Source organism: Mobula hypostoma, chromosome 24 (assembly GCF_963921235.1).
Source record: "Mobula hypostoma chromosome 24, sMobHyp1.1, whole genome shotgun sequence".
Taxonomy (NCBI): domain Eukaryota; kingdom Metazoa; phylum Chordata; class Chondrichthyes; order Myliobatiformes; family Myliobatidae; genus Mobula; species Mobula hypostoma.
Window position 1 is genome coordinate 33,760,914 of NC_086120.1, and position 25,282 is coordinate 33,786,195.

The 25,282-nt window shown below is 37.8% G+C and overlaps 1 protein-coding gene and 1 non-coding gene across 6 annotated transcripts; both read left to right on the plus strand.

Moving 5' to 3' along the window:
* The first annotated feature begins 1,411 nt into the window (after window positions 1-1,411).
* On the plus strand, window positions 1,412-25,063 carry dazap1 (DAZ associated protein 1). 5 transcript variants are annotated; one of them, XM_063032532.1, is made up of 13 exons: window positions 1,412-1,683; window positions 4,314-4,354; window positions 5,010-5,176; window positions 7,483-7,554; window positions 8,132-8,242; window positions 9,489-9,537; window positions 14,571-14,653; window positions 18,370-18,526; window positions 20,336-20,365; window positions 20,477-20,626; window positions 21,660-21,833; window positions 23,083-23,175; window positions 23,439-25,057. In XM_063032532.1, the coding sequence occupies exons 1-13, from the start codon at window positions 1,655-1,657 to the stop codon at window positions 23,618-23,620; spliced, it is 1,338 nt and encodes a 445-aa protein (XP_062888602.1). In that variant the 5' UTR covers window positions 1,412-1,654; the 3' UTR covers window positions 23,621-25,057. The 5 variants fall into 5 exon arrangements, with proteins under 5 accessions (XP_062888602.1, XP_062888603.1, XP_062888604.1 ...); XM_063032533.1 differs by lacking the exon at window positions 23,083-23,175; XM_063032534.1 differs by lacking the exon at window positions 21,660-21,833.
* On the plus strand, window positions 20,050-20,180 carry LOC134337632 (small nucleolar RNA SNORA13). Its single transcript, XR_010016039.1, has one exon. It is a non-coding gene; the product is annotated as a small nucleolar RNA SNORA13 (small nucleolar RNA).
* Window positions 25,064-25,282: the final 219 nt, after the last annotated feature.

Sequence of the window (25,282 nt, forward strand, 5' to 3'; positions counted from 1 at the left end):
AATTAAATTTATCCCCTCTGCCAAAATATGATATCATAAGCACATAAGATTCTGCAAAAAGTTGTGAATTCAAGCAGCTCCATCATGGGCACTAAGCTCCCTCAGTATCTAGGACATCTTCAAGGAGTGGTTTTGGACGAGTCTACTATGAGGAACTTGTCAAATGCTTGACTAAAGTCTAAAGTCCATGAGGACATCCACTGTCCTCATCAATCATCATCACCTCAAAAAACTCAATCAAATTAGTGAGTCAGGATCAAGTGCCCCTGCATAGAATCATGCCGACTATCTCTAATGTCTTTGCTTTCCCAAACACAAATAAATCCTGTCTCTTACTTTTCTGGCTCCACATATAAATTCTATCCTTCGCCCATGGCTGATCTACTCTTTCCCTGACTATCCTTTTGCTAATATACTAATAAAGTGCTTTGGGAGTCTCTATAATCCTACTAGACAATTCTGTGGCTCATTTTAGCCCTCCTACTCCTAACTTTTTAAGTTCTTTCTTGTTTCCTTATTATTGATTAGCACTCCCACAACATGTCAGCATTGATACCCCTTCTCATTGTTACCATGGTTGCTGCCCTTTGTCCATTGATCTCAGTATTCCTTTTTGTTTCCTTCTTCCCCTCCAGTTCCCGTTATTCTCCCTTCAGATACTCTCATTGACTCCCCCTCACTGGCCCAGGAGTTCTTGTCACTGACTCCCTAGCTCTGATGAGGCTTTTTCTTGACCCCCCCCCCCCCACAACCCAAGTGTTGCTATTGTTGACAAATGGTGCTACCGCCATCAGTTCCTTCCCACCAACCCAGGAATTCATGTTTTAACTCCTCATCCTCAACAGCTCCCTGCCGACTTGCTCTAATGTGCTCTGACCTACCCCGTCCCCCCAAAGTGTGTGACAGACTCCTCACTGCCTAGCTAGGGCTCCCCAATTAGCGACTCCCTCCCCACCATCAGCCCTGCCGATGACCCACTCCCACCCCACCCAGCCAAGATGCCCTGGTGACTCCCTCCCCCTCCAACATTCACCCAGGACTCCCTGCTTGGTGACTCATTCCCCCACCACCCATCCTGCTAACGTCAACACCCCACCCCACCAACCAGGACTGCTTATCGTCCATCCAGCTGGTAACTCACTGCCACCCAGGTCTCCCTGCTTGGTGACTCCTTCCCACCGCCCAGCCATCTAACTGGACTGTCCTCTACCCCCCCTCCAGGGCTCCCCGTCAGTGACCATCCCCAACCCCCCACGAGACTCCCTGGCGGTGACCAGCACCCACTGAGTGCAAGGAGAGGAGGAATAGACGGCGAGACTACAGTTCCCAGCAGGCGTCAGCGGCCTGCGGAATCGCGCCACTTGGCGGGCCCCGGATGCCGGTTGCCGGGCAACACTGACGTTGAGTGCGGGAAGCCCCGTAGCGCTGCGGTTGTTGCGCAGTTCCAGCGGCGGTTGGCTTTTCCCTCTGTCGGAGCAGCGCACGCGCCAGCAGGCAGGCCAAGCTGAGCCACCAGTCTTGTCCATCGAGTGACCTCCAGCCGCTTCTAGCGACCGGAGGGACGCCAGGAAAAACGGGTGACCAACGCCAAGACCCGCCAGCCGCCCCCACGCCGCCAAACCTGGGTACCTCACCGCCCACCACCCCCACCGCCATGAACAACCAGGGCGGCGACGAAATCGGGTAAGGCCGGGGACTAGGCCGCCGAGCCTTCGCTCGCGTTTGGAGATGGATGGAGGGAGGGGGCCGGTTTTGTTGTCGCGACTTTCGGTTCAGATTCGAGGAAACGGCCGCTGGGAGCACGGGCGCGCCACGTTGGGGCTGGCCTCCCCCCAACCCTTAATCCCCTGTCCCCGGGCCGTGCGGCGCGATCGTTGGAAGACGGCGGTGGAAGAGGGAAAGGAAATGGCGACGGTGGAAGGTCAAAGTCCGGGGGGGGGGGAGGAGGGTGAAGGAGAATTAAATTCAGCGACCTTGGAATTCAGGTTCTTTCATCAAACCCATAGTCTGAAAAAAAGCCGAACCCCACTCACGGTTAACCATCCCGTTCCTTACTCCGCATACAAACACACACGGGAAGACCCATCGCTTCCCCACTCCCTGGAAATAACGGGCACTCTGAAGACTTAAGGCCCTAAAGAAAGTAACCATTCCCCTCAAAAATAACTGACCCTCTGTGATACTCCCCAAATTGCCATTCCACCAACTGGAACAGCAGTTCCTCCACACCGTTAACCATTATTCTGCCTTGAAATTCAACCTTTTTGGCAATTTTCATGCCATCTACGAATTTACTAATTCTGCCCCCCACCCCCACCCCCACCCCCACCCCCACCCCCACCCCCACCCCCACCCCCTTATCCAAGTCCTTTATGAAATCACAAAGAGCCGGGGGGATGGGTCCCAAAAACAGATCCTCAATGTTCATTGACCTACAGGCAGAATTCTCTTCATCTACTATCACCTCATCACCCTCTGGCTTCCATAAATTAAAATCCACGGATCTCGTGCCTATTTGTGCACATTTCAATTCAGCAGTTCACCTGCCTTAAAGGAAGTATTCTGGGCGGGTACTGGATCAAAAGACTCAAAAAGAATGTTTTATGTACTTAAATATACTTTCTGTCACAGTGCCGACTTCTGTGAGCTAAGTTTTTACGCTGTACCAATTCCGTGTCCATTGCAAATTCTTACTGCAAGGATGGTACACGCACTGGATGTTGGTTTAGATTTTAGACTTGCGCAGATCCGTGTGAACTTCTTCAGAGACATTTTTTGCTGTTTCACCTGCAAAGCTGGTATATGAACCCGTGGAAGTACAATAGCCACTGTGACTACCAAGTTTTCATTCTTTTGGTGACCTATTCTTTATACTTTCTAGAAATGTTAATTTTCTTCTCATCAGTGGTTTTTCGGTGATTACCTGAGCTGTCTTTAGTTGCAGCCCATTTAGCTTGGACAGAGTTGGTGTCCAGTGGTGGTTAAAATTGGCAATTTAAAATGACTTCTATAGACAATGCCATTGTTGTGTAGACAATGCCATCGTTGGAGTGAAGATGGTGTTAACATGTATTAGTAACCTAATTTTGTGTCCATTAAAAGTAGCTTAGGAAGAGTTTATTTCTAAAAGCTCAGTGGAAGCAGTTTACTGAAATGCAGATTCACGGAATTGTGTATATTTGCTAGCTTTTATTTTTGTAGAATTTGTGGCTTCATTTTGTTTCTGGTTATTCTACAAAGTACTGAACATGTGGAACACTAAATTGTGTCTACTTTTAAATGCATAATAGATTGTGGTGAGATGGGGATAGGAGTGGTGCCAAGGATTAATTTGGTTATTGTTTGAAGATTCTGTATATTTGCACATTTGACATTTGGTAGTAGTTATCTTGTGTTCATTTTTCTTTCTAATTAGAGGTTCAGGTTATAGTCCTGTTCTACTACCTTGTTTTTGTTGGGGTTGAATTTTTAAATGTAAATAAATGTTCATATTTTATTTGTTTATATTTGATAACAAGGGAATAATGTAGCTAAAGATATTGTGTATGAAGTTTTACATGTTGTGTCTTTGGGTGTTAGTATCTCTCTCATCAATATGTATTTGGTATTTTAACTAATCTTGGGGATTTGTAATGTGCTGCCAGATCATGTTGCAAGTTAGTAAACTCTAATTATCTAGCCAGAGATTGCTGTGGATTACGTGAAGGTTAACTTTTGTGTTTATATTTATGGGTGATTTTAAAATGGATTGTTTGATGTAGCTTGAGCAGATATTCCAAAATCTCTTCAAAGATTGAGTGTCTGCCTTAGTAGTTGCATAATGGATAATTTCAAACGTAGCAAATTAAAGGATGTTCATCATTTCTATGTGGAACAGTTAGGTTTTTGATTATTTTGTGTTTTATTGTCTTTAGTTGTGTTACATTTTGAATTTGGGGGTGTCATTTGCTTAAAAATCATTAAATGTATAATTCATGAATTTGTGTGAACTGAGCACTGTTTTGTCTTTTAAATCTGGACATACGACATTAAGGAAATTTGTGAAAGAACAGTCACAGTATCATTAGATTCAGCAGTTTGCTTCAGGGTTGCAATTGCTAAACGCAGTAAATTGGAGAAATTTATAGTAAGGTGTGAATGTTAATCATTGATCTCTTTGTGGTAGTATTTTAGTTTTGCTAATCTTTTATCTTGGTCATGCCTTTCATTTCAATGTTGCTACATTCCTGTTCTGGATCCCATTGGATGACTGTTGGTTTTGGGTAGGATTTCTTTTCAGGAAAATGCTGATGCTGATGTTTATTTTATTTCAGGAAGCTGTTTGTGGGTGGTCTTGACTGGAATACTACACAGGGTAAGTTTTGTATGGTTCAAGTCATGGTGTTGATTCCTATGCATTGAAGTGAAGTTGCTTTTACCTAACAAAAGAGGAAAATTTCCTTCTGGATACATGATGCATGTAATTATTTCTGCCTTCTAAAAGAAAGGTAAAATACCCACAATGGCATAGGCTCTCTATTTTTTTTTGGAGTGTGTTAGTTAGAATGGGGACTTCATATAACTTAAGAGCACTTGTTTTTGATTAGAGTTGATGCAGCCAAAGTTAAATGGTAAAGCCTGGTATGTGGAGAAGTAAATGAAAAGTCTTGAAGCAATGTCTTATTAATTACCTTGGAGTCTTGTGAAGGTGCTTCCTTTTAGTGAAGATTCTACATTAAGTGCAAGTGAAACAGTATGCCAACATTGCTGGTCTTTTTTCAAATGCTCTCCTTGCATATTGCCCCATGGATCGATCTTCCCTTTTTCAGCAGTGCTTGTCTGTTCATAAGGTTCTGTTTATGTTCTTGTCGTTGGCGATCGCAAGTTTTGAACATGTAAACTCAACGTCTTGAGCACAACTAATTACTTCCTTACAGTTGTGTAGATAGAATTGCACATTAGGAAAGACTTACTTGTCCATGCTGGTTAAAATAAAGAACATAAATATTATGGCTTTATATTTTTAACAGAGACCCTCCGAGATTATTTTTCCCAATATGGAGAGGTGGTCGATTGTGTCATAATGAAGGATAAAATGACAAATCAGTCTCGAGGTTTTGGTTTCGTAAAGTTCAAGGATCCAAACTGCGTGGGTACAGTACTAGCCAGCAGACCTCATAATCTTGATGGAAGAACAGTGAGTTGAATTTACAAACTATTTGGTTGAATATGAAATTTTTATGGTTAAGTGCTAATGTAATTTTGTGAAACTAAATATTTCCCAGATATTGATACAGTTGAAGTCAGAAGTTTACATACACCTTAGCCAAATACATTTAAACTCAGTTTTTTACAATTCCTGACATTTAATCCTAGAAAACATTCCCTGTCTTAGGTCACTACTTTATTTTAAGAATGTGAAATGTCAGAATAATAGTAGAATTATTTATTTTTGTTTTTATTTTTTTTTCATCACATTCCCAGTGGGGTAGAAGATTACATACACTTTGTTAGTATTTGGTAGCATTGCCTTTAAATTGTTTAACTTGGGTCAAATGTTTTGGGTAGCCTTCCACAAGCTTCTCATAATAAGTTGCTGGAATTTTGTTCCCTTCCTCCAGACAGAACTGGTGTAACTGAGTCAGGTTTGTAGGCCTCCTTGCTCACACACGCTTTTTCAGCTCTGCTCACAAAATTTCTATTGGATTGAGGTCAGGGCTTTGTGATGGCCACTCCAATACCTTGACTTTGTTGTTCTTAAGCAATTTTGCCACAACTTTGGAGGTATGCTTGGGATCATTGTCCATTTGGAAGACCCATTTGCGACCGTGCTTTAACTTCCTGGCTGATGTCTTGAGATGTTGCTTCAATATATCCACATAATTTTCCTTCCTCATGATGCCATCTATTTTGTGAAGTACACCAGTCCCTCCTGCAGCAAAGCACCCCCACAACATGATGCTGCCACCCCCGTGCTTCACGGTGACGATGGCGTTCTTCAGCTTACAAGCCTCTCCCTTTTTCCTCCAAACATAACGAAGGTCATTATGGCCAAACAGTTCAATTTTCGTTTCATCAGACTGGAAGACATTTCTCCAGAAAGTAAGATCTTTGCCCCTATGTGCACTTGCAAACTGTAGTCTGGCTTTTTTATGGTGGTTTTGGAGCAGTGGCTTCTTCCTTGCTGAGCAGCCTTTCAGGTTATGTCAATATAAGACTCGTTTTACTGTGGGTATCGATACTTATCTGCCTGTTTCCTCCAGCATCTTCACAAGGCCCTTTGTTGCTGTTCTGGGATTGATTTGCACTTTTCGCGCCAGAGTACATTCATCGCTAGGAGACAGAATGCGTCTCCTTCCTGAGCGGTATGACGGCTACGTGGTCCCATGGTGTTTATACTTGCGTACTATTGTTTGTACAGATGAACTTGGTACCTTTAGGCATTTGGAAATTGCTCCCAAGGATGAACCAGACTTGTGGAGGTCCACAATTTTTTTTTCCTGAGGTCTTAGCTGATTTCTTTTGATTTTCTTTTTAAACTTCTGACCCACTGGAACTGTGATATGGTCAATTAAAAGTGAAATAACCTGTCTGTAAACAATTGTTGGAAAAATTAATCATGTCATGCACAAAGTAGATGTCCTCAACGTCTTGCCAAAACTATAGTTTGCTAATATGAAATCTGTGGAATGGTTAAACAATGAGTTTTAATGACTTTAATCTAAGTGTATGTAAACTTCTGACTTCAACTGTATATCTTTCCAAAATTTGTTACATTTTCTATTTCTTTTGCAATTACCTTTTAAGCTATTCTGTCTTATCTTGAAATTTATTGCTTGCATATTGGGCAATTCAGTAATATGAAATAATGCAGAAAAGCGGACCTGAGGTAAAGATCAACCATAAACTTGGTAAATGATGGAGCAAGAATAAATGGCTTAATCCTTGCATTTTTCTTATTTTTTGAATTTTTGTCCTATCATAAATATGGTTTCATTGAGAATCAGTGAGGTTAGCCTTTGGCTTCTATTGTGCTTTGGTAGAGCCATGATAATGGATCTGTTGTGACTGCTCAATTGGGTTACATGGGCTATGAAACAATTTTAGTAAAAGCTTTAATGAATCTTTAACAAAGTTTTAAATCGGGTTTTTAAAATTTTACATAGAGTTCTTTATATTTGGATGGGGGAATGCACTATGCACCAATTAGTTTTGTTTAGGTATTAGGTGAAATTGGTATTTAAATTTGTCTTTGTATTATTATGAAAAAACTTGCTAGTCATGAGAAGAAATCATAACATCATTGCATCAACTATAAAGACGTGTACCTAATGTACATGTTTTATTTCATTTGTTTATGTAACCTTGCTCATATTTGCAATTTTCTTTAAAATTGTTTCTGAAAACTTCTGTCAGCCCTCATTCATTCCCTTTTATTTACTTGAAAATAGTGTTGTGACCTTGTATTTAACTCTTTTGACTTGCAATGTTTCAATCTTCCAGATTGATCCAAAGCCATGTACACCTCGTTCCATGCAGCAAGAAAAACCAAAAGCAAAAGAAGGTGCTGCATGGGTAAGTGTTTATTCGACAGGGAATGTTTTCCATGTTGAGGTTTTGCTGTGAAACTACTTGTTTTACTGACTTAAAATAATTCTGACCTGTAGATTTGTTCACTGGTTAAGTTTCTGTTCTGAGAGCAGATGATAGTGAAATCAATTCTGTAGTGATTGATCCTAATTCCCAAACTTCTTTCGAGTGCAGGATAAGTGAAAAGTTTGTTGAAGTGTAGAACCGGTTTTAAATGATATTTACTAATGCAGTTTGTTGGTTTTGTAGTTGCTCATGGCACAGAATGAAAGCATTTGTGTGTTTCTTAGCCTTAGTTTGAGAAATTTTGGACCATTCTGATTGCAATGGTCTGAAGGAAAAAGTATTTTTAACATTTTTAAGTTTTGGCCTGATTAAGAGAACTTTCGACCCAATTCCAAAGTTTGAGGACAAAATATCAGCAAGAGACAAGTGACAATGACCGTGAATTAGTATTTTTAGTTCACAAGTGAGATTTTACATGCTGGATGCTCTAATTTGTATTTGCTATTTTTACATCGCATTTATCTTGTGATCTGGTAATATTTTATAATCTTTGCAGAAAGGTTCGCAAAACCAGAGCAGCAATAAATCAAAGAAGGTATTTGTTGGAGGAATTCCTCACAATTGCAGTGAGACAGAGCTCAGGGATTACTTCAAAAGATTTGGAGTGGTGAGTAATTTGTCATGTTAGCATTTTTTCCTGAATTTGTAGAAAACAAACTTCCTTTTCGAGTCATTGTTGAGCCTGCCTTCAACATTGGATGTATGCACTGCAGCGATACAAAAAATATTTTGCATAATAATAGCTTTTTAATAAGTAAAGCCATTTTTTAAAACTAATTTGAATCTGCTGAATCTTCTAGATTGAAAATACAACTTCATATGTAAATATAGCAACTATATTTATACTATATAGTATAAAGGATTCTCTTTGTATCAGCTTAAAGTGTAGTTGGGAGGTTGACAGCAGGGCATGGTTATTTGTGCTCTGTGTTTTGATTGCTTACTTGTCTATATTAGCATATTACAAGACTGGTACTTCATGATGTAGCTTTGAATGTTAGAAATTATATAAATATGCTACTGAAAGAATAACACGTAACTTTTTGCTATGAGACATTTTCTAAATATCATATAAATTATGATATTTTTCCAAACCTTCTGATTTTTAGTTTGTGGATTTTCAGGGTAATATTTTTGCCTGTGTATTACGTTCGTACCAGGCTTAACTTCAAAAATACAATATGGTGGTTGTGAGCACTTCTCAGTTCTTCTCCATTGCACTCAGCTCCTAGTGTCCTCTCTTCTACAGTTTATTGTAAGAATTTTATAAATAAAACGCGGAATTTTCTGCATCACTCTTAGATTGAACTTGAATGTGTTGAGTTGTAACTCTTCAAAGTCACTTGCTGGTGTTCTGTGATTTATTTTTGCCAGGAAAATGTGCTTATTTTTGACATATTATTGTTCAGTTTAAGAATACACCTGGTGTATGTTTGAAATACATTATCACTGATATTGCTGTTCCTGTTTTTAAAAAAAACAGAAGGAATTCAGCGGGACAGGCAGTATCTGGAACCCCACCCCTGCCTCTTTATACTGCATATCTCTCCTCTTCAGTCTCTGGCCTAATGCAGGGCTTATCCCTCTGCCTCCAAGATGCTGCTTGTCCCACTGAGTTCCACCAGCAATTTGTTTTTTGTTTCAGATTCCAGCATCTGCAGTTCAGCTTTTTGAGTGATGTATTCCATTGATGAATTTAAGGGACAAAATTATATGAGGAACACAGCAGGATGAAACATAAATTAATCAAGCTTCACAACTGAAGTTCCTCTTCTCTTCTCTTCCCCCCCCCCCATGTTTGATTGTGCATATCTACCTTTCTGCGTTTGATATTTTGCTATTTTTTTATTTAGGTCTCCGAAGTAGTAATGATCTATGATGCTGAAAAGCAGAGGCCCCGAGGTAAAGGCTGATCCATTTTGTTATTGTCTTAATTATTTTTTCTAATATTCAGATGACAAACTGCTTCTTGTAATCCATACAGTACTTTTCACTTTAGGTTCTCAAAAAATGTATGTGGCTTCCAATATTTATTAATAAAAAGCCAATGAGACCAACTGTTAATTTTAATCCGTCAGATGGGCCTTAGATATATTCAACTTTGGCAACAAGGAAGGCTACGTACTGTAAGTCACTTTCCTAGCATAAAACGTGTAATTTGATTTAGGGTTATTGTTAACTAATATAATTTCTTTAATAGAATGCCATTGTGCCATTTCCCACTGCCCTGGCTAATATTTGACCTTCGTCCAACATAACCAAAAAAAAACCAAATCACAGTTAATTGTCATCATTCAACCTTGCATTTAACCAATGCAATGCAATAATCAAATTTAGTAACATCTACGTATTATAGATTTAATGTGCCTCTGAAAGCCTGTTGGGCTTTCAATAAAAGGTGATGTACTTCAGTAGAATGTTGTTTTTGATTAAGAGTAGAGTTTAAATTTAATTTGTAAATGAAATCTGTAGCAGGAAGTAATTGAACCGATTTGGGCAAGCGGTCAGTGCAAAGTCTCTAAACTACTAACTTGGATTGCACACAAAAAGAGGGAAACAAGGGTAACGTTAAAGTGTTTCACTGTTACACAGGAGTTTTCTGTGATGTTTTATTTAGTGCTGTTGCACTTTTACTCTGGCACACTCACCTGAGTCAGAAGATTATGCTTTTGTAGCAATCTCAAAACTTCAAGCTTCACTTCAGTACAGTACTGAAGGACTGCTTGGGGAAATATGAAACTGAGAGCCTGTCTGTCCCTATAGTGGATATAAGCAAATGTTAGAACAAGTGAGTTTACCTCACTGCCCTGGCTAATACTTGTCCTTCAACCAAGAGGACGACAAAATATTAAAATCACAATTGTGATTGTTGAAACTTGCTTTTTGCAAATTCGCTACCATGTTTGCCTTCGTTACATACTTAAAAATGCTTTATTTAATCATGAGGTGAAAGTAAAAATTTACTCTAAGACATTTTGCCCTTTTAATTTGTTTCTTGCAGTCAGGACCAATTCACTCTATTGGAGTGTCATCTGGTGTTCATAGCACTTGAGATGTGCTGGCATTTCAGGAATGAAAGGGTTAACTTGCAAGGAGCATTTGATGGCTCTGGCCCATTTAGACGAATGGGGGAGGGGCGGGGATCTCATTGAAACTTATTAAAGGTAGAAAGGCCTAGATAAAGTGGATGTGGAGAAGATATTTTCTTCAGTGGGAGTCTAGGAGCAGAAGGCACGGTCTCAGAATAGAAGGCTACGCCTTTTAGAACAGAGATTAAGAAGGATTTCTTCAGCCAGAGGATGGTGAATATATGGAATTGCTGGCCTCAGACTGTTGCGGAGGCCAAGTCATTGGACACGTTGAAGTTGCGGAGGTTGATAGAATCCTGATTAGTTAGGGTGTCAAAGGTTACAGGGAGAAGGCAGAAGAATGGGGTTGAGAGGAATAATAAATGAGCCAGAATATTGGAGCATATGCGATTGGGCAGATGACTATATTTTGTTCCTTTGTCTTATGGTGTATGGCATACATTGCAGATTTTGAGGTGAAGTATGTTTGATTAGAGCAATTTCATTATTGGGCAAAGTGTGGTCTGTGTGTTGAATATTTTAGAGCAAGTGAACTTTAATCCAAGTTTATTATGTAGTATTTGATGTGATTTCACTATACAAGTGCTGCTAGTTCTCAGCCATGTTGTTAAATGGACTACTTCGAAAAGACAGTTAACTTGTGTTAGAGTAATGAACTTAATGCATGATCTTGTCCTAATCTGCAACGTGCAAGCCTGTAGAAGGTATTGTATTATACCGTCTGCAATGCAGTAGTTGTGTTTCAGTTACTGTTGCAGAATTGACAATGTAACTGGTGATCTTCCTTTCCTTTTGCCACTCAATTGCTGTAACTTATATTATCACTCAATTAGCATTTATTTGTAGGTTTCTGAGTATGCATGCTGAAAAGAAATAAGGTAATCTCTGATAGTATCAAAAATGATTTAAGGGAGAAATTACACTAGACTGAATGAAGATCTTAATAATCCTGAAAAAGACCAGAATAAATCAAGTATATTTAACCAATTTCTGCAAGTTTGTAAAATACCTTGTAGGGCAGTAGGGTTGACTGTTCACAATTTTGGTATGTACTTGGAAAGGATGTGGTTAGTCATGAGATGACTTCCTACATATAGGAAGCGTACAGGAAGTGGTGTCTTTTCTTTATGTGTCGTATCATACCATGTAGCAGTTGAGCATTATCACTTAATTGAAAATATTGCTGGAAATTGCATTCAGCTGTGTGGTAAGTGTATTGTGTACACAGATGTAGTATTCTTGTTTTCACTGAAATGATACTTCCAAATAAAGTTGATTGAAATGCCTGAATTCCAGGAGGTTGGCCAGTTCCAGAGTTAGCCAAATGTGGATTAATCAGATGAGTAGATTGAAATCTGATCAAAAGTTGTAAATTCTTTGAAATGTTATGTATGAGAGTGAGGTTGCTTTCAATGATATCCATTGAATTATAAACTCCCAATCATCCATTTGACATTTATGAGAACCTTTCATGAAGAATCTGTATGTGAAAACCATCCTGAAACGTAAATCTTTTCTAAAGTAACTGAGCTTTTGAGCATCATTTTCATTTGGAACTTGAACATGCTTTTTTTGCTTTTGGATTTTAATCGAAGTTTATTTTCCTAAATTATATTTGAGTCCTCTAAGTTTAATTTTATCCAAATATATATTCATTGACAAAACGTGTTTAGAATTGTCAACTATTAATTATTGCAGTGGAAGATTTTTTTGCTGGCAGTCAGTTTTTAACAAGTTCAATATGTGCATTTTTATGTGATAGTTTGTCATCTGAATTACTGTATTTGGATATTTTCAGAAAAATATACCTATTAATATCTAAGTTAATTAGTCTTGATTTTTTGCCACTGCTATTCAATTTAAGTATAATTTACATATGTAAGTTTTATTTAGTTAAAACTAAGTGCTGTAATGTTAAGAAATGTATTTGTTGTTTTGCTGTAATTAACTTATCTCTTTAGATTTTCCTCTCTAGGTTTGTGATAAGTTGTATCACACAGGTACAGGCCAGTTCTACACACAGGAGGGATGGGATATGTCTGTCTGGAAACTGCAAGACGTTTGTCATTTGCTCTTGTTGCTGACAGCAGAATTTCCTGCTGCAAAACCATTTTGGCCTGTATCTTTGTGTATCAAATGTTTTTAAATAAAACTTCTCTGGGCTGACCAACGATGTTGGATAAGCTTCGAGGGTACCACCTATAGTGTATATATATAAATATACATATCTATATTTTAGTTTGGTTTATAAAGCTATAGCATTATGTTGCTGCTGTCAGCACTAGCTGCAAAGCAATATGCCTACCAAGAGGAAAAACACAGGGTTTCAGATAAGATTGGCTGGCCTGAATTGTGTTGGTATTTCACCAGTGTTTTTTTAAGAAATTAATTGAAATTTATCTTTTTTTGTATTCTAACCATTTTAGTTCTTTCAGTTCAAAAATTTGTCACTGCTTTTCCCTTTCTTCCCATTTTATTTCAGTGATGTAGCAATGCCCACCATAACGATACCTACATAGACAAATCTTTGTAATTCATAGGGGCAGATGTAAAACAACAATGCATTGGATTATTAATTCAACACTCCCACTTAAAAATATGCTCACGGCAGGTGCTTGCTTCAAACTCTGCTTCCGTGTGCCCTCTTGCCTTTTGTAATTGCCTTTGGCTGGCTGCAGAGTATAACTATTTGTGAAGAAAGCTAAATAAAGTTACGGGTTTTGAGGAATATTAATTATATAGTGTTCTTAATATAAATTCTGGATTCATTTTTGTCAAAGTCCTACTATTGTAATCTTTCGAAGGTGAGCAGTTCACATAATCTTGCTTCACCCTTTAGTACTTTTATAACACAATTATTTATGTTAGAAGTTCCACACTGTATATTTTGGCTGATTCATTGCATTGATTATTTGCAGTGTCTGTTAGAGTTGTTCTAAAATGTAACCTTCCCCAAGTAGCTGACTTGTAGCATCGAAAGTCAGTTTTCTGCATTTGAGGGCCAACAGCTTTCATTTTTTTAATAGCTAGATATGTTTCTGCAAGTTTGATTGAAGCAAAGCTTTGAAAATGGGATAATCAGCTTGGTAGCTTTTTTCCTTTACATCTGGTTTGAATCTGTAGTTGATGTTTTAGGACTGCACTGAAACTTATTTTTTAATAAAGCACATAGGAGCTATGTGAAGAGATATCCTTTTTAATCTCTTTCTCCTTATTGTGTCAAGTGTGTGTTTCCCATTGCCTCATGGGAATTATCCTGAAATTAAACTTTTAATTGTGTATGTATAACATCTTTCCTTTTGGCAAGTTGCTGTAAAATAACTTGTTCAATGTTAATTACACCCCATGCATTCTCACTTCCCAATATTCAATAATATTTACTTAATATGTCGCCCTCTGCATAAAACGATTTTTATTTAAAATTTCTGATTTTAGACTGGGGTATCATTGCACATGTCCGTTTCTTTTAGCTTTGGTCAATATTTGAAATAAACATAATGAACTCAGTTGCATTAGCGAAACTAGCCAACACTCATAACCCTGCGTCAGTTTATTCTACCTTAAAACTTCCAAATTTGAAGTTAAATTTCTCTAAAATGCGCTGTTAAATGGTTGAAAACTTGTGGTGCAGAAGTAGCTGTCATTGGGGTCAATTGCTGTATTTTATTTATAACTGAATTACTGACTGGCTGGAATGTCCTCCTGTCAGTGATTCAACCAAAGGGGCTTCCAATTATCTGAAACCCTGGGATATCCTTTAAATATATCCCCGCCCTAATACTGTGCATCATCCTGTTTTGTGTCACTACACCCTGCTACCTTGATTCACTCTTCGTCGTTGGATAGGTTTTGGATTTATTACTTTCGAGGACGAGCAATCAGTGGACCAGGCTGTCAACATGCATTATCACGACATCATGGGCAAAAAAGTGTGTAGTTGTAGTTTTATTTTACCCTTAGAATGAACCGAGGCTTAGGTGACTGGAGATTTCACTGGGGTTATTGTGTGTGGTCTGTACATTGAAGAGAATCCTGTTAAAAGGTAATTTAATGACTTGGTGGGAACCAGAATTTAGTACTATTTCCTGCTGAAGAAGCAGTAAATATATTTCATGCTTTTATACTTTAATGATTTTATATATATATAAAATCGGTTTTCAAAACAATCTATAGTGCTTAAATCAATCATGGCCATTCCTAAGAACGATGAGCCTGCATGCACTTAAGCAGAATTTATTAGCTGCTTGCACGTTAGTTATAATTACTTTTATTGTAGTTAGCTATTCATAAGACCGGTGAAATCTGTATTAATCATTTAAGTCTCCGTTTAAGAAACCATTCCTTCAGATATGTTGTTAAGGACTTAATTTGTGACTGCTTTTAATAAATTGAAATAAACCCATTAGTGATCTGTTGAGTCATATCTTGACATGCTGAAGGACTGGTTGTCAATTTTATTTTGTTTTGTCTGAGGTCACTTGCTGTATATTTTAGTCAATAATAACTTAATGTAAAAAAAACAGTTAAGTGGCCTCATTTGCTTGATCTTCATACTGTGTTGTAAGACAGCATAAAAATGTTTAATTTTGTGTACAAGGAAGAAGCAAACTTAAGTTGTATTGGACTGGTAGAGGGATGGTACTTGTGTTCAATTAGCAAATGTTGGGTGCCAATCTTCTTGACTTTTATGTCCTGTGTAATGCAGGACATGTAAAGCTAATTTAATATATATCAAATTATTATAAATGGATTATTAAGTGTGTAATGTATGTATATACCAGTGCTTTGGGCAAAAGAAAGTTATTTTAAAATTTGATCATTTAACTTGTGATTCAGCATTGAGCATTAAATATTTCTACTGCAGACTGCAATGGCAAACCAGTGTTGCAGCTTTATTTAGCCTATAAGGTTTATTGAAACTTCAGGTGTGCATTAATATTCTGTCTCCCAATGTCATTTAACAGCATTATAGTGACCCAGTTTGATGGTTTGTCCATCTACTTTGTAATCCTTAAGTATTTCTTGTCATGTTTAAATTCAGCTTGCTCTTCCCTAGTCCTGACTTGATAAATCATACTGTGTAAGATTTATCCTGGCATGAATAAGACCATAAGGTATAGAAGCAGAATAAGCCCATTTAGCCCATTTAGTCTCCTCTGCCATTCCTTCCTGGCTGATCCCAGATCCCACTCAACTCCATACATCTGCCTTCTCACCATAACCTTTAGTGCCCTGACCAATCAGAAAACTTAGCAATTTTCACTTTAAATACACATGTTTTGTTCAGAGGTAAATTTACATTGTTTCAAGAAAAATGTTAATGTAAAAGTCAAATTTACTTGATTTTTTCCTCAAAGATTTGAGTTTTTATTGGTCTGCAATTGTTTTGTTACGACTTGGATGATATTGATAATGGTTATGTAGATTTTTGTTACATCTACTGTGGATTTGAACTTAAGCCATAATAACAAAAAGTATACTTGCTACAATAATGGCCATTGCAGAGAATAATGGCTCCACCAAATTAACTCCCTGTTAGGCACAAATTCGGACTGGTACGGAAAATAGAGAATTGTTTGTTGATACAATGGTAATAGCTCAAAGCTGAGCCTGAAGCAGTGAGGCAGAGGTTTACCTTGCATCTGTCTTGAATACTGGCCAAGATGGAAAGGGCTTTATCACTATGCTGCAGATTTCAGATCAATTTCTGGTGAAGGTTTTTTTTTTGTCATAAAAAGAGGGACTTGTGAATCGGAAAAGTTTAACAATCGTATTGAGGAGAATTTCTTTCTATTCTTTTCCATGGGATTGTTTAGAGATTGAAATTGAAAATGTGCAGGCTTTGATTTTGGAGTAACTTTTGAATGATTGATGTTTGCCAACAATTAAGGCAGATTAGAGTTCAGGCTTTTGCCCAGAGCACTGTAGGAAATCTATACTGTGCATGTAACTTTGAAATGTTGTTCAGCAGTCCTTTTCCAATCCTGTTTCCTACTATCCCATTTCTAAAACACATCAAGAGAAGGTTTTCTTTGTGATGCTTCCATTATTTGTTTCCTGTTTTCTTTAGACTAGAAATATAATACTTAATGTGCCTTGCTCTAAGAATCTTGCTCTTCCCAATAATGGAACCGAAAGTGGTGGTGTTACAAGAAGCCCACACTATAGTGATATCCTGTTGCATTAAAACTCCAATAATCCACTCTCTAATGATTCTGAAATTCAGATGGTTTGATTTCTGGCACATCACATATTTCCTGCACTCCCCTGAAACTTAATGAAGTTTAAAAATGAATTAAAAGTTTGTTGGAAAATATGATATCCAGTAGTCTAGAAAACCTAACAACTGAGCACTACCCAAGTCCCAGGCATGCTGGACTATCAGAGTTTTACTGTATGTTGCAATAGCAAAGTACAGCACTATGTCAATTGCTTATGAATTGATTTATGCTTTTGGTGGTTAAATCCTACCTTTGCATTTTTTGACATTGTGTAAAGAATCGTAGTATCAATTAAAAGTAAAGCTGATAGAAATATCTTACATTTGAAAACAATATAATCTTGTAAAAATTCTTGTGTATCATATTTGTGTAGTTTAGACTATTAAATCCACTTCATCAAACCCTAGATTGAAAGTCTAATTAGACCTTATGGCCCAAAGGTATTGTCTGACATCATCAGTATTGGCAATCAATCTGTTGGCAACTGAATACCTAAGCTAGTTGGAGCAATAGCCAAACTAATTATTTTTGTAGTTTTTTTTTTAAGTAAAGCTATTTCAATTCCAATATAATCCAAACAATGAAAAGGATGGTTAATTTGATTGTTCATAGTACTGCTTGAGTTGTGGGGATTACTGCCGTCATAATCAAAACTTGAAAGTTTACTTTATAGTAAGGGTTATTTTGACATTTGCATCTGAAGTTGGTTTGTATATTCTGAAAAGTGACACCTGCTCTTGAGTTGAGATCTGAGGTATTGTTAGCTTAGTGGTGATGGTGTGTAATTTATTCAAACACAGTATGAAGATTTGCTTCTAATTTACTCAAACTGTCCATTTTTATCTGCATGTATTTCCTTTTTCTGTTAAAGATGTAATTTAAGACTCGATTAGCTCATCCATTCCCTTCTGACATTATGTTTCAAGTAATTAATTGAGATTCTTTATGCATAGCCTGGGGAAGGTAAGTCATTATCTTCCATTAGATGTTTAAATAACATTTTTTTTAAGTAAGGCCACATCTATCTAAAAAACTATGTTTCTCAGGTAATTTGCATCTACGAAAATGGTGGTTAGAATAATTTCTATAAGACCAGACTTCTGATTGACTGTTAATTCTAAAGAGACTAATTGCAAAATTTAGATATTTTAAAATTCAAAGTAAACTTGATATCCAGTAATTACTCATGTAAAATCATAATATATACTTGAGAAACATAAATATGTATTTATCTATCTCTATATATACACACATATATATATATATATATATATTTTGGCCTATTTAAGCTATTTTAAATGTAGTTGTAAGTTATAAGATGTAAGTGTAAATGTTAAGTTTAATAGACGGGTGTGTTGAGGGAGAGGGTTTCGGAAAACTGATTGGAATGGCTGTTTTATCCTTCCCTCTGTTATCCTCATTAGGTTGAGGTGAAACGCGCAGAGCCTCGTGACAGTAAAGGCCCAGGGCCTGGCCAGTCAGGAGCACCACAGTGGGGCAGAAGCTTACCAAATGCTGCTAATGGCTGGGGAGGTCAGCCCTCACAAAGCTGGCAGCAGCAGAGTTACACTAGCCCACAAGGTAAATGTGCTAAGTGTTCAGCTCAATATGCAAGCAGTGGTAGAGACTTCATAATTAAATTGGCTTTGTCAAAATGCTACATACCGTAATTATTATTGATTAGTCCATGTTCGAGGGTTATTGTTAGTGTTGGGCTGTTTACATCTTGGTAGCAATTTTTAAGGTGTGTAATTGAAATGTTTCCTGTTAGTTTTTCTGTAGCAAGATACATTTTAACAATGTCAATATATCCATGATTTAATTTCCATAAAAGTAGTGCTCAGCAAAAATTGACAATGCATTCCCAGCTCATAAAGAAACACGATGTATTTGTTTGTTCACATCTGAGTGATTCAAATTGCTCACCAATTTTTAACTTGTAGACTGTATTTCTTTTTGTGGGGATAATTTTAATATATAGTTGTCTATGATAATTGTTTTTCTCCTGCCCTATCACTGTGCCAGATTATAGCTAATGACCTTGTATTAATCAAATCACAGCAGGAGAAAATCTACAGTTGCTGGAAATCCAAGAAACACAAAATGTTGGAGGAACTCAGCAGCCCTTCCCGAAACATCGACTGTAATTTTTTTCCATAGCTGCTGCCTGGCCTGCTGAGTTGCTCCAGCATTTTGTGTGTGGACCTTATATTAAATTTGGCCAAATATTTGTGCTTTTGCTTGGATTGTAAGATCACAGACATCAATATTGAGCACATTAAAGCTACAAAATGTTACTGATAGGTTAGGCAGCTTGTGTCGTGAGAGATGTAAAATGATTGAATGTTATTGGTGCTATTGTTGAAAGCTATGGTGTTATGTCTGGAGTGCTATGATTGCCAAGAAATACTACTTTAATTCAAAATTAACTCATTGGTTGTTGGAATATGAAAAATGTATGGAGGTATTTGTTCTTAACTGAAACATTACAATCTCTCTACAATGTACCTTTAACGAGATCAATAGATACATTGATCTCTTTTATCTTCTCCAAGTTGGATCTGGTCTGTACTAAATTGATGTAATTAACATGTCCATAGTATATGTGCAAAACTGTGTCCTTTACAGTTCATTTATGTGATTTGGGTACAAATTTTAGAAATCTGGCGCAATTTGCTCTTGGGTAGTGGACAGTTCAAATTATTACCATTCAGATTTGCATTTTTTGAATGTTTAATGAGTGTTCTTTGTTGCCACGTATTTGCTTGGAATCTCTGCAAAGAATTGCCCTACAATTAGGCCCTGTGGGCACACATTAATGGAGTATCACTTGAATAAAGTTTGAGGATCCTGAGGTCCTGCTTAAAATTTTCCAAATTGATTGTGAGTCCAGTAACCACATAAATTAATGAAATGTGGCCCTTAATTCTACTGCTTGCTTTGCTTCTTGTGGTATTTTGTCCAGCTGTATTAACCTTTTGTTTATCATATTATATTAATCTCTGTAGACATTGAAAATTAGCTGACTTTGTTCTCTCTGTGTTAGACATTAAAATACATAGTTCTGACATAATGTGTAGCAAGATGAGAGAAAGGAACTCTGTTGCCTTTTATGTTGCCCACTTAATTTTATGTAGATGAGTGTGGTGTCAAAAAAGGCATAAAATAACTTGAGCTGTTCTCAGCATCCTGTTGCTGTTGTGTTTCAGGATATTATGATTCAGCTGAAACATAGCACTTTGAAATAATTGGCACCTTGTAAAAATGCATTTAATAGGATGTTGTGCATTGCCAGGTTTTCTACAGTTCTACTAGACATTTAGTTTAAGTCTTTCTGGGGTAACTTATCAATGATCACGAGCTTGCTTTAATTGCTCTTTTATTTTTCAGGTATGTGGATGACACCTGGTCAGCCAATGGGTAGGTTGTTTTGCAATAAAGTAATAATGAATAATATTTTCTGTACAACAACTTCTACGTAGGGGAAAACAGCAGCATAATTAGATCATTGGTTGTTTTTGTGTTTTGTAGGTGGGTATGGACCACCACCTCCTCCAGGAGGACGAGGCGCCCCTCCACAACCGCCCCATTTTAATCCATATGTAGTGCCACAACCACCTCCAGGAGGATTTGCACCACCTCAGGGATTTGGACAGAGTTTTGGCGCACCTCCACAATATGGTATGGATTGTTTCTAACAGTATGTTTTGGATTTGTGGGATGTTCAAAAAAAAATGTGCATTTCCTCTTTCAATGAGATAGGATTAAGCCTAGTTAACAATAATTTTCCAGTATATGCCAGGAATATATGTTACAGCAATAGTTGTAATTTAATTGCACATCTGGTATCGGTTTATTTTTAATACATATGCCAGTTATTTTGTGTTACGGTTTGGTGGAGGGATGTGTTTGATAATCTAATTAAATAGCCTATTCAATACTAAAAATATATAGCAATTTTCATCTGGTGTGTACTATTAAGAATTTTTGAGGTGGTCATAATATTTTAAAATCTCATTGTTTGGATGAAAGTCATTAAACAATTCTGGACCTAATCTTTAGTATCATGCCTGTTTGTGTCCAACAGTGCAGCCTGTAGAAGCCTTGCTTCATGTTTCCAGATTGTACAATTCTCTATATTGTTAAAAATCCTCTATCAAAATGTCTTGCAGGGATTCTGCATTGCTGCTCTTACTGACCTTAAAGAGCCAAGCTGGTCTGCCCTGGTTCTTACAGCATATCAGCTGAGCTATTCTGTGCTGGTCCTGAATCTGCAGTAGTCCATGTTTGCTGTTAGCTGTTGTTCCATTTTATTGTTGGACCATATGAATCTTGCAGTTTAATTGACCAAATAACTTGTCCATATTAATTCCTTTTTTTAAGCAGAGAGCAGCATGGACAGTGCAGTGTTGAACTTGTTTGTGGCTGACCACATTCCTGTTAGTCATTTTACAGGCAGTAAAGCTGGGTCCAGTGTAGCACAGTGAGATCCACGCATTATATATGTACATGTACACGTACACTTCAGAATGGCAAGTGCCTAACAAACATTTTGTTCTAGGGCATATCTGGTTGCTTTTATTTTTGTTCATGATCGTTAAAACTATTGTCCTTTTGTGACAAATACTTAAACGATGTGACACCCATCCATCCCTATATTTTTTAAATCTTTCACCTGTCAGTCTGACCTGAGTTCATTCTTGTTGCTATTCAGGCTATGGAGGATTTGGCGCACCTCCAGCTGACCAGTTTGGCCCACCTGGAATACCAGCACCCCCTGCCACACCAGGAGCAGGACAGATAGGCTATCCACCAGCAACACAGACACCTCAGGATATGAGCAAGCCACCTGCTGGACAGCCCGAATTCCCTGGGTACAACCAGTATGGTAGGTAACAAGTAGTGTAGAATTTGGAGGTGCTGTAGGATTAGAAAAGAACACAGCTCCCATCAGTGAATATAACTCCTGAAGTCAAGGGTCCTTGTACCTGCTTGTATTCGCAGCAGGAGTATGTGAACACCAGAAGATCGAGGTAAACAATGGTGGGTTGAATTAGATCATCCTTTTCTAGCATTTTATAATTGTTCATGGTTGTGAATTTACTGTTAGGGCCAGAGCAGCAGATGTAGTCTTCAATGTTCGAGTTACTAGCAAATACAAGTTCATTCAGTAAGTAGTTACTCAACTTTTTTTTTTACATCCAAGCAGATTGTAATTTTTCAAATGACATGTTTTTTTGATTTCTATTTCTCCTTTTTTTTCCCCTTCCCCTTGCCCCACCCAATCCCTATCCCTTCCATCTGCTACAACTTGCAATGTTAGTAATTCCTAACCCAGCTGTTGATTTCTACTGTTTTTGATCTGAATCTTGATCTGGGTCCATCTGCTTCCTCTTGGTAGCTGGCTGATTGCATCTCCCTGCTTTCAGTTTCAGGTGCAGTCTGATGTAAGCAGGGAGACTGTTCTGGTCAGAATATACTTCAAGGTAAAAAGTTAGATCAAAAGATTTCCAGGAGTTGGATAATTGGAACCAGGGCCTTTTCAAATGAAAATTGGAACTTTGAAGTGTTAATCACTGAAGACTCGTGCTCATTTTGTAATTACAATTGGCTGCTACACTGCATTTGTTAATTTCCAATGGCCGTGTTCCATACCAAAATCTTGAATATTAAAACTGAAAATTGGAACTTATTTTGATCTGGCAATATATTAAGGTGTGTAAATTGCTCATTTGGAAGTAGCTGAACCAACGCATGTAATTCAGTATAATACTCTGCTCATTTAATCACTGTCATGGGGTGCATGTGTTTATCTCCTTAAACCCAAATACACTGCAACTCAGTACCTTTTTCTACAGGCTGTACTACATTCACTAAAGGTACTTGACTATGAGGCTCAATCCCTATTGCTAATTTAGATGCAGATTGTTTTAATTATATATACCGTTAGTTTGTTGCCACAATTTACCTATATAGAATAACAAATTGACCAAACATTTGCTTAAAAATGTGTTTCTATTTCACTGGCATTTCTTTGCATCCATATGCCACTGGTGACCTGATGCATCTATGCCATGGATTGAAGCAGGCTCAGGCTTACTGGGGTAGTCATCCTGGTTTCCTCATCTCCCTAATAGGCATGGGTAACTATCCTCAGGATCCTTCAGGCTACGGACCCACGCGTCCTTCTCAGACTTACGGTCAGGCTGAGCAGGGATATAGTGCAGCAGGTAGGTGTTGCATAGACTTTGAACTGCCTTGCTTCAACAAAGATGAGTAGCTAAAGTAGGATGTAGTCCTTGCTCACTTTTTGTTTATAAAGTAGGAGAATAGTGCTAAAGCAGTTGAGCATTTGTTGTGCTGGTACAAGGATGATCTAATTGTGAAATGTTAAGTTTTCTTAAGTTCTCTGTGAAATGTTTGGTGATGTTTGTTTGCTCTTTTTCTTTTGCCTTTAAACAGTCATAACTGTTCTGTTTTATCTATTCAATAGGTTATGGGCAAGACATGAGTGGTTTTGGCCAGGCCCCAAGTTTCTCGGATCCAAATCAGCCAGCTCCCTCATATGGAGGACCCTCAGCACCAGCGCCCCCAGGGGCTCCACCATCAGCACCCGGTGGATTTGCCCGCGGTCAGAACCACAATGCTCAGGGGTTTCATCCTTACAGGCGTTAAAACTATGGCAGGGAAAAGGAGGAGTATATTCTGGTGTAAATTTGGCCAGGAATTCCTTAATTTGTGACTCTTTTGTGACAATCACTTGATTATATAACAAAAACAACAAAAAAATTTAAAAGGAGTTTGAAGGATACGCTGTGAGCTTTGGACTGCATTTTTCTTTTTTTTTGAATTTATTCTCCTCTCTTCCCAACAGCACAAATGACCTCTGCGCTCTGACTGATGCAGGGTTTAGGAGAAATACTCTGCTGTACCATATAACTCTTTGGTTTCTTTTCTTTTTCATTTGTTCCTTTTGAGACCTTGTTTTACCCTAGTATACCTTTATGTTTAAATAAAATGGAAACATTTGAATTCAGACGTTGCAATTTTTAGGAGAAATTTTGTACTGTTTACATCTGACTTATTTTTTAATTTAAGATGTAGATTTCCCTTAAGAATGGCTGTAGAATAAACTGCAAAGACAGATGACCCCTGGTTTAAATAAAGAGAGCACATTTCGTTTAATTGGCTTGGTGTGTTACTCGTCTTGTAATTTTCATTTTTTTTTAAAGAAATTGCTCGTGTACTTTCAACTATTTGTCAGTGGATCGTCTATTTTCCATGATCACACCAGCACACAACAGAAATATTCAATAAGCATGTTCTGCTATACAAGCTCTTTAGCCCTTAGCTGAATGTTGTTGCCTCCCAATAGTTTTTTTTATATAGATTTTGCAGTTTGTGAAGCCATAATGTCATTTGATGCTATTGATTTGTTAATTCCTCTAAATATCTGTTAATCTCTGCATTAATCTGCTTTTGACCATTTGTTGTATTGTCTAACGTGTATTTGTTACACAATCATTTAGACAATGTCAGTAGTGTTCTGAGATCTGCTTCAATGAAATAAGAAACTTAATATTCCTTCGTAAGCATCTCAGTTATTCTTAGTTTCTCTTCCCCACCCAAAGGCAGGTACCACAGTCAGCTGTTTAGTGTTCTAAGATTTGTTTCTTGCAGTTACAGACTTCATCTCAGACTTCCAATTCATGCATCTCTGTTAGCTGTGAATGTGTGTCTTTTTGAGTCAAATGTTTCAACACGGTTTTGATACACCAACAAAACTATGTTCTTGATGCACCTGGTATAAGAGAAAAAGTATGTATTGAATGCTCTTTTTTTAATCATTAATCTGAACAGATATTTAACCTTATTTCCTAAAACAGAATCTCCTTTTGTATTGTGCCATTGTCCATTGTGCTTTTTTATTCCCCCCTCTTCAATTATATCATATGACCTGAAATTGGGGGAATTTGGAAGGCAGATATATGTCCACTGGTTTTGTTGTCTGGATAAGTGCAAGTTACCTTCTAGTGTTGTCAAGGATCTAAATTGGACCCCATCCTTTCTTCACTTTATAGGAGCAACACACATCAAAGTTGCTGGTGAACGCAGCAGGCCAGGCAGCATCTCTAGGAAGAGGTACAGTCAACGTTTCAGGCTGAGACCCTTTGTCTGGACTGAAGGAAGAGTTGGTGGGAGACCGCTTTGCTGAACACCTACGCTGTGTCCGCCAGAGAAAGCAGGATCTCCCAGTGGCCACGCATTTTAATTCCACAACCCATTCCCATTCTGACATGTCTATCCATGGCCTCCTCTACTGTAAAGAAGCCACAC